The sequence below is a fragment of the Ruditapes philippinarum genome, unplaced genomic scaffold (assembly GCF_026571515.1).
Source record: "Ruditapes philippinarum isolate M1 unplaced genomic scaffold, ASM2657151v2 ctg21542_1_1_1_1, whole genome shotgun sequence".
In the NCBI taxonomy this organism is placed as follows: domain Eukaryota; kingdom Metazoa; phylum Mollusca; class Bivalvia; order Venerida; family Veneridae; genus Ruditapes; species Ruditapes philippinarum.
Genome location: NW_026866466.1, coordinates 1,692 through 12,103, shown reverse-complemented (window position 1 = coordinate 12,103; position 10,412 = coordinate 1,692). Strand labels below are relative to the sequence as shown.

General features: G+C 35.8%; 1 protein-coding gene across 2 annotated transcripts; it reads left to right on the top strand.

Moving 5' to 3' along the window:
• Positions 1-3,251: 3,251 nt before the first annotated feature.
• LOC132732573 (uncharacterized) lies at positions 3,252-9,321 on the top strand. 2 transcript variants are annotated; one of them, XM_060719055.1, is made up of 2 exons: positions 3,252-4,074; positions 8,994-9,321. In XM_060719055.1, exons 1-2 carry the CDS (start codon positions 3,870-3,872, stop codon positions 9,053-9,055), a joined length of 267 nt encoding a protein of 88 aa, XP_060575038.1. In that variant the 5' UTR covers positions 3,252-3,869; the 3' UTR covers positions 9,056-9,321. The 2 variants fall into 2 exon arrangements, with proteins under 2 accessions (XP_060575038.1, XP_060575037.1); XM_060719054.1 differs by having other exon boundaries at positions 7,793-9,321.
• Positions 9,322-10,412: the final 1,091 nt, after the last annotated feature.

Genomic DNA, 10,412 nt, shown 5'->3' with positions numbered 1-10,412 from the left:
ATATATCGTTTAAATAACAATAATTATCTTTAAAACTTCATTAAATGCCGTTTTATTGTTAAAAAAAACATTTTTACAACATTAAAATTTTGGCCGCTAGGCCGGCTGGGCCGCCAACTTCACAAAAAATGGCAAAATTAAAAAAAATCTCTGAAAGTGATTTTTTCTTTACATATATCATTTAAATAACAATAATTATGCTTTAAAACTTAAATGCCGTTTTATTGTTAAAAAAACATTTTTACAACATTAAAATTTTGGCCGCTAGGCCGCCAACTTCACGCCGCTAGGCCGCCAGGCCGCTGGGCCGCCAACTTCACGCCGCTGGGCCGCCAGGCCGCTAGGCCGCCAACTTCACGCCGCCAGGCCGCTAGGCCGCCAACTTCACGCCGCCAGGCCGCTAGGCCGCTAGGCCGCCAACTTCACACGTAACTGCTATATTACCATTTTGCAGCTTCTGATATGTCGTGGGAACAAGATAATTATTTCGTGGGAACAAGATATTATCTCGTGGGAACAAGATAATTATTTCGTGGGAACAAGATAATATCTCGTGGGAACAAGATAATATCTTGTGGGAACAAGATAATATCTCGTGTGAACAAGATAAATAAAGACACCCATGTGTCACATCTGTGCCACCGTAATAGACACTTGACGTAATAGTATGTTTTCTTGCTGTGCTGGTTGGATACAAACAAGTACATTTAAAAATTACTTATATGTCAAATATTAACTTAACAATATATATATAAATAACACATGGCTGTCATTTTGCATTATGCTAACTGGTTACTAAAGCATTATCGTTTTTATCAATACAGAGTTATGTAAGAGTTATGTAGGCCTACCCCAGGTTGATATAAGAATATTCCCCGGGGAAATATATTCTAGGGAGGGTGATATTCGATCAGAACACATTGTAGGCCCTATGTTTTATTCTGCAAATCAATTCAAAAGTACATGTACAAATGATGTTGTACCAAAACTGCATATTTATGATACTTCAAATCAATACTCATTTTGAAATCAATTGATATACATATAATGAATTATGTAATTATTGTATATTTTATTGAAACAGATCACCTAAAACAGTGATTTTACGGGTGATTTGCTACTCAAAACCTTTCTCGGGTAAGTCCGAGGAAGACTTTCAAATATGAATACCAATTCTACACTTGAGTTCACCGGGACCAAGGCGTCCTCAATTTCGTCCTTAAAGGAAGCCTTCCCGGAGTTTGAGTGGGAAGGTTGAGTTCGAGGTGACGACACTGAGTAGAGTAGCGCAATTGTTTGTAAAACATGTATGTCCCCCCTAAACACAGCCAATTTAATATTATAACACATTAGATTTTTAAGTGTGTATAAAAATGCATAGTAAATTTGTTATGGAATACATGAATATCATTGCCATGGGGCAGAACCAATATGACCCATGGGTCCATGAATTAAGTAAACCCTGTAGTTGTCAATGAGACAATGTTACACACAAATATCTTCTAAAAACAAGCTTTTCATAGTGAGATCACTGTGACCTTTACCTTTGACCTACTGACTCCAAAATTAATAGGGGTCATCTACTAGTCATGACCAACCTCCACACCAAATATGAGGACCATCAGCCGAAGCATTGTCTAGTTATTGAGCGGAAATGGCATGATCTACGGACGGACCGACCGACCGACCGACCGACATGGGCAAAGCAATATACCCCCACTTCTTCGAAGGGGGGCATAATAACTTATTTTATTTGACTTTTTTATCGTTGGTACCGGTTGCCCATATGACCAACGTCCCCTGAAGATTGTTAGTATATTATTTTTCGGGGGATAGTGCATGATACAGAAGACGCCCCGTTCCAGAGGCGACCCTGGTTCTTTTAAGTGCCCGGTGTAAGGCACCAGTACAATTCACCTCGGTTTAACTTATTTTCCCCCCTTTTAATAGTAAGGGAGATAGACTGTATCCAACAATCAAACTTATTTTCAAAATACATTTTTAAACTTTTTTAACAATCTCACAAGCATCCCGCTAGAGTCCCGGTGGTCGGTCGGGTGATCCAGGAACGACCGGGGTACGTCCGTAACTCTGTCGGCAACGTCCGGGATGATCAAGGGCTCTGCCGGGGCTCTACCGGTGATTGTCGGCACTCTATCTGATCGTACCGGGGCTCTGCCGGGATCATCCGGGACTCTGCCGACATCATCCGTGGCTGTGCTAGCATGGATCTCAGCTTTTATGATCTCTTTGATCGAAGACTTAACAGCGTTTGAATATCGTGTTAGGTCATCCGTCGTCCACTTACTATCTGCATTATCCGTAGTTTCAACTGGTCTCTGCATGGATGGCCCGGAGTTCATCCTGGTTGTTATAAGTATGGAAATTGGGTATCGCCGTAGTGCTACCGGGGTTATTGAGCCTGCAACAATATTTTCATCCCGGATCGTCTGGGGTGGTCATGGGCTTTGCCGGGATGCTGGTGAGAACGCTACTTAAATCGGTACTTTTAATCCCTATGGAAACCTTTATAACTGGCTGATGCATTACTGTTGATCATAGAAATAAGTGCAATTTACAATTGAAAAGTTGAGACATTTATCGTTAACCGATTTGGACATTTATGAGCACCTAATTTGTTGCGACATTTTTCGTTAATTTTTGGACATTTATCGTTAAAGGAGTTTTGGACATTTATCGGCGATTGAGACATTTATCGTCAATTTTTGGACATTTATCGTCGTTTGGACATTTTTCGACGTTTGGACATATAACGGCGCTACAGTTATACCGTATATTGTAAAACATGTAGAAAACTGTGGTATAAAATATATTTACAAAATAATGACTGGACTCTTCCAAAAAACTACAAAGTAACAAAAACTTTGAAACCGTTGAACAAGATGTGAATGTAAACATTTCTACAACATAATACATAAAAACCTTCAGTACAATATTTGATTTATCCGCTAGAGGAATAAATCTTTTATTCAAATCTTACAACTTAACATTTTTATTATAACACCCCAGTAGGGCCTCAAAAAGAGTTGTCAGGGGAGACAACCTACACTGGATTATGTCATATATAAGGCAGAAAAAATTCTGGGAACGGTCTTTCATTCGTGGACACCATAGAAGAGGTAGACTAGTTTATCGTTAAAAAATCTAAATTAAAAAAATCAAATATTGAATGAATCAGTATTATTTAATCTCACAGGAAATTAGATATATTTTATATTCTGTTATTATATTATTTGGGGTTTAAACTTGAACAGATAAGAACTTTGACCAGATTTTATGACCACGTGGTGATGACCCATGTTTTTCTCGTTAAGGTCAGTAGTCTAAAAAATCAATTTGGATGCTTTGATTACACAAAATATATGTCAAAGTTAATAGGTTTCTTTGAAATATTAAGTAAATAAATAAAAAATGGGATCTAGATCTAGTTTAAACCTGTCTATTTATTTGATGTTTGAGCACGTGATCTTTACTTAGAATCTAGATTATTATGATATTATCATTATCTTATGAATGATTAAATAAATGAGCATAGCTATAAAATGGTTAAAAATACAATATTATTTATATAACTCGATTATGACGGGTCATGTTTTCCAACGGGAAAATTATCAGTCTCATTGAAATCCACGCGCATGACATCATACCTATGACGTCATTTCATCTAGGCTAAGAAAATAAAGATAAGAGTAAATAGAGTCTAAATATATAAAGTATGAAATAAATAAAATACATCATGATGAAATAAAAATTTAATAATAATAATTTATTAAAATCTACACAAATTTATTTATTTAATTTATTTATTTAGATCTATTTATTTATTTATATTATTTTATTTTTCGACAATGCCAAAACATCGCCAACAACGTGGCCATACACGAGACACGCTCCAACAGCAAGTCAATAATAGGAGGAACACTCGAACGTCTGTTTCTACAGCCATGCCTCCAGCTGACAGACCTGTAAGGGAGCCCTGTGCAGAAAACGAGATGGATGGCCAATCCGGACCTCCGGTAGATGTTGATCTTCATCACCTAGAAGCTAATAAAGGTGAAGTTTCCAAAAATTTCATGATAAATACTTGTTCTGGTACAATGCTAGGCGCACATGTAACTGTCAGTACTAAAGATAAGATATGGAACAATCAATTTGTAGAGTTACACACTTTGTTGCCAAAGAAAAATATGTTAGAAAATAGACAAAAGATTCAACTTGTTGATGGGGAACTTATAATGAGTACCCAAGAGCAAATTCCGAAACAAATAGAAAAAATAGAAATTTGGTCAGATGCATTCGTGGTGTACATGAGTATTTTCATTATGAAACATCCAGAACAAGCAAATAACCTATTACAATATTTTGCAAACATTCGTTTAGCGGCATCCAGAAATGTCGGATGGTTCGAGTACGATAGGCAATTTAGGCTTAAAAAATCAATCGATTTGGGTGTAAAGTGGCAAAATATTGACCCAGAATTGTGGATGATATATATGCAGCCTATTCAGTCCTTGAGCCAGCCGGCACTTCTGAATATTTCAAAAAAATGTTATGACTTTAATAACAAAGGCTTTTGTACAAATAGATCATGTACCTACAAACACGTTTGCATCAAATGCTTTGGTAACCACCCTTCAATACACTGTTATGCAAATAAACAAACAGCGCAATTCACACCGCGTCATGTAAGGCCTTCATTACGTTTCAGACCACCCCAGATGCAATACCCTCGACAGGTATTTGGATTGCCAGCTCAAAGAGTGCCTATGGGACCTCGGGTTTTCACCAATTAATATCTCGGGTCTCGCTGATAAACTGTTTCAATACCCAAATAAGGATGATGCCAATTACATTTTACAAGGCTTTAGTACTGGTTTTAAGCTCGAATATACCGGACCAAGAATCCCTATTTTTTCCAAAAATCTCAAATCGGCAATTGATCAAAAATGCTTATTAAATAAAAAGCTTCACGACGAATTTTTACTTGGGCGAATCCTAGGACCGTTCAAAAACCAGCCAATTACTAATCTTAGAATAAATCCCGTAGGTCTCGTACCAAAACAAAACGGTGGTTTCAGATTAATAACGCACCTTTCATACCCACCAGGCAACAGTATAAATGAATTTATCGATCCAGAATTTTGCCATGTTCAATATTCACAATTCGACAATGCAGTAAGAATAGTTCAAGAAATAGGGGGTTCTGCTTTTATGGCAAAAGCTGACATTTCTTCTGCATTTAATTTATGCCCTATATGGCCAGGCGATTTTGATTTATTAGGTATAAAAACCGAGGAGGGATATTGGATTCAAAAAATGCTGCCACAAGGCGCATCATGTTCATGTTTTATTTTTGAAAAATTTTCAAAGTTTTTACAATGGCTTGTGTCTAAAGAATCAAAATCATACTATATTGATCACCTGCTAGATGATTTTTTTATGGCAGAAAAATCTTTTGAAAAATGCTTGAATTTAATGCAAACTTTTGATAAAATTTGCAATGAACTTGGTGTCCCCCTAAGTGTCGAAAAATGGATGGGACCTGTTACAACTATAACATACCTGGGTCTTGAAATTGATTCAATCAATCAAATGGTGAGGGTGCCTTTAGAAAAAATAAGGAAAGCGAAAAACTGTCTCGTTTGTTTAAGAAACGCTAAAAAGATCAGACTCAAAGACTTACAATCAGTCGTTGGTCTACTTAATTTTATATCAAAAGCTATTCCCAGTGGCCGTGCCTTTAATAGACGTTTTTATGACGCCATGTCGTATGTAAAGAAACCGTTCCATTTTATTAGAGTCAACCAAGGCATGAAAGAAGATGCGAATATTTGGCTAACATTTCTTGAAAAATTCAATGGTTATGTTATGTTTACAGAAAAAAATTGGGCAGATAACTGCCATTTAGAATTATATACGGACGCATCTGGCAATAAGAACCTTGGTTGCGGAGCATACTTTCAGGGCAACTGGGTGGCTTTTAAATGGCCAGGCGGTTGGGACGATTCTACTTTTAAAAATGTTACTTATTTAGAATTGGTCCCTATTATACTGGCATTTTATACTTGGGGCAAAGAATTAAGAAACAAAAAGATAATGCTAAGGTCCGATAATAATGCATTAGTGGAGATCATAAATAAAAAGTCATCAAAAAATAAACTAGTTATGGTACTCATCCGCCATTTCGTACTTTTGCTTTTAACCAATAATATTCAAGTGAAAGCAAAGCATATATCGGGGTACAAAAATAAAATATGTGACACTATTAGCCGTTTTCAGTGGCAGAAAGTGGCCAAAGTTCTACCGGACTACGCTGCATCAGACCCATGTCCAATCCCAGAGGCATTTCATGCGATCTTCAAATAGAGAAAGAGCGATTAATCAATGCTGCACTTAGTCAAAGTACACATAAAGCCTACCTTGCAGGTTTAAAATCATTTGAAGAATTTTTGGCAAAATTGGGACACTCTCAAAACTGGCCGCCAGTTGTACAAGATATAACGGAATATATTGCATACATGTCTTTACGTCAATACTCATTTTCAACAGTAGCTGTTCACGTTTCAGCAATAAGTTATTTTAATAAAATAAACAATTTGGTTGACAATACAAAACAATTCATAGTCAAAAGTATGCTAGAAGGGTTCCGTAGATTATCGAAAAGACATGACACAAGACACCCGATAACACAAAATGTACTGATACAGCTTTTATCAGCCCTACCTAACGCTTGCAGATCACAATATGAGTGTTTAATGTTTTCTGCTGCTTTCTGTCTTGCCTACATAGGTCTGTTAAGAATAAGCGAATTTGCATTGCCTTCAAAGAAATCAAAAAAGGTAGTTTTAAATGTAGATGACGTAACGATCAATCAAAATCTCATCAGACTGTATTTTAGATGTTCAAAAACAGACCAGAGATATGTAGGATGTTCTATTGATATTCCGATAACTGACCAAAACAAACTCTGTTATGAAAAACTGAAAGAGTTTTTACATTTTAGAAGTAAAGTGCAAGGGCCGTTATTCTGCCATTTCGATGGAAGTCCCTTAACATCCTTTCAATTCAATTCAGTATTAAAAAGGACTTTGAACTTGATAGGTCAAGAAAAAAATGAATTTAAAGCACACTCTTTTCGAATCGGCGGGGCTTCTAATATGTTCCGTGAGGGTTGTGCTATCAATGATATAAAATACAGAGGCCGTTGGCGATCTAACGCTTACAAATCCTACATCCGATAAGTTTATGGTATTTCAAAAAACTTATTTTTTTAGGATCTGCCAAAATGGCTGTAATGTGAATGCCGGCGATCCGAAATTTGGCTATTAAAATAAAATATGTATTTGTATTAAGAAACCGTTACCGGGTCTTAATACACATTAATGTATCAAATAGAGCAATTAATGCTGTTGTAATAAAAAGATGTTGTATATATTGGCATTATGTGCCTGGCATTATGTGCCTGATATTGTGTTTTTTAAATGTGTTAATGAATAACAAGCAGTTGGCATTATGTGCCCGACATTATGTGTCTTTAATGATTTATAACACCCAGTTGGCATTATGTGCCTGACATTATGTGTCTTTAAAAATTTATAACACCCAGTTGGCATTATGTGCCTGACATTATGTGTCTTTAAAAAATTTATAACTGTTACCACATAGTTGACATTATGTGCCTGACATGTGTTTTTTGATAACATTACTTGATTATTATTTATATTAAATGGATAGGTACACAATACTGAATATATAATCAAACTTATTTCAGACTGTAAAATGTCGGATGTTTGGATTATAGGCTCTTCAATTATTAGGGATGCCTTTCAAACAGCATGTCGCAGAAGTGAAGGTGCTCACTTGGGACTTCAATCTCTAGGTTATAATGTTATATGGGAATATCAGGGGGGCATGAAAGTTTCTGATTTAAAACCTTCGATAGAATACTTGCTTGAGTTTAAAAATGCGCCTAAATTTTTGATAATACACTGTGGCGGGAACGATTTAGGAAATCGACCTTCAGTTGAAATCATATGGGACATCAAAAACTTTATAACAGGGACTTTGCTTGAAAAAATGCCTGATACGAAAATAATTTGGTCTCAGATATTACCAAGAAGGTCATGGAGATATATCCAATGTAACAAAACTGCAAATAAAACCCGCATGCGTATAAATAGTTGTATCAGTACATTTGTTATTAAACTCGGGGGTTATTATATTCGTTACCCTGATATTACGGAGAACCCTAGGTTGTATAGGCCGGATGGCACACATCTGTCGGACTTTGGTAACCACATTTTATTGAATACAATATCGGGTGCTCTCCACACATTCACGTCCATGGCTGGGTAGGGCAAAATTGTTGCTGTGGTAGCCCGCTTTGGCGGAAGCCCACAGTCAAATGTTTCACTTTGCTTGTGGGCTTTTTGGCATGTGCTACCACGTTTTTGCAACCGTTGCCGGGGCAAAAACAGTTATAGTAAAGACATTTAGTAGTTTTAACTCGAAACACATAGACATTTCAATAGGTTAAATAATTAAAATGCTTTTATCCAGCCATGGCCGTTTTCACGCCAACACGTTTTTATTAATAAATATTAGTACGTTTTTTTTTTTTAAACTGATTTCTCTTTTCCTTTATTCCCAAGTTGTAATGTTTGAATAATATTTGATTTATCCGCTAGAGGAATAAATCTTTTATTCAAATCTTACAACTTAACATTTTTATTATAACACCCCAGTAGGGCCTCAAAAAGAGTTGTCAGGGGAGACAACCTACACTGGATTATGTCATATATAAGGCAGAAAAAATTCTGGGAACGGTCTTTCATTCGTGGACACCATAGAAGAGGTAGACTAGTTTATCGTTAAAAAATCTAAATTAAAAAAATCAAATATTGAATCCCACCACAAACCCACCCGTTCAATTTCTTTGTTTTTGCTCTCTTCCCTTTTTTTTATATTTTCAGATAACACTATTAACACGTCATGGCTGGAACAGAAAGATACAGAAACAGGAGGATGCTTATAAGTCTCAGCGACCGTTATCGGAGCTGATCAATTTGTAAAACAGACATGTTAAAGTGATTTCATCATCTGTACCTGTGTACCTTGAGTTGAAGCATGTGCTACCACGTTTTTGCAACCGTTGCCGGGGCAAAAACAGTTATAGTAAAGACATTTAGTAGTTTTAACTCGAAACACATAGACATTTCAATAGGTTAAATAATTAAAATGCTTTTATCCAGCCATGGCCGTTTTCACGCCAACACGTTTTTATTAATAAATATTAGTACGTTTTTTTTTTTTAAACTGATTTCTCTTTTCCTTTATTCCCAAGTTGTAATGTTTGAATAAATGTATTTATAACATTTACATTAATTTATTAACATTCATGCAGTAGCGTGAACTCAATCTGAAATTATCAGTGAATGATTAATTATGAAACCTGCAGCCTTGTACTGACCTTAATGAAGTCAAATTGTACATATATCTTCCACAAGGTTTACTGCCATCCATGCTGATGGAAACGAACTATCTACTTTCATAAGTTATTTTACTATCAAGTTAAATTTCAGATACTTAGATTCTGTTTAACCATGCCTTACCCTACACATTATTAATATCGCCGTTCCTATACAATTAACAAGAGTTGAACAGTTCTTACCTGTACACTGCCTGCCTGCAAATAATTCAATATCACATGATAACAAAATGGACGTCAAATAACTTCCACAAGGGATGCTTAAATGGACTCTCCCAAGCGCAATATTTGTCGGGTTACTCATTCGTACAACTGAAAAATACCATCATCAATGTACGAACTCCATCAGTCTTTAGGCTCTTGCAGGATAAACACAGCAAATTGCAATAGTGTTTGCTACATGTCATCTCTGATAAGAGAATGTAGTCTAAATAAGTATATATTATGTTTTCTTTCCAAAACGTACACTTAAACAAACAAAAGAAAACTTCATAAATGCCAATCGGAACATCCTCGGCTATTATCTATAATAACCTCGGAGACAATACGGATTGAAAGTAGTTCTACCACGTGGTTTCAGATGTAAACATAATGTAAAACGAATGTACATATAATTGACATCCAATAGGAAATTAAGTCTGTTTCGGTACAATTATGATTGAAAATATGTCTGACAACCATTTCTAATTTAAATATGCCCACTGATGTACAATTTTAAACAAATGCGCTTAATGTGAACAGTTTGACTTCCGGTTTCTACAACCATAATAATAAGTATACAAATAATGTATTGTTTGCTTTTGTATCTATGAATTCATTTATATAAGGTTGGCATTTACTTGATATAGTGGAAATAAAATTGTCAACAACTCCCAGGAATTAATAACTATGAGTTTACATGTCT

Excerpts from the sequence above, each read along its gene's own strand:
- LOC132732573 (XM_060719054.1), top strand. The coding sequence starts at position 3,870 with ATGCCAAAACATCGCCAACAACGTGGCCATACACGAGACACGCTCCAA. Across the intron at positions 4,075-7,792 it reads TCACCTAGAAGCTAATAAAG|ACTGTAAAATGTCGGATGTT; the intron begins GTGAAGTTTCCA and ends AACTTATTTCAG.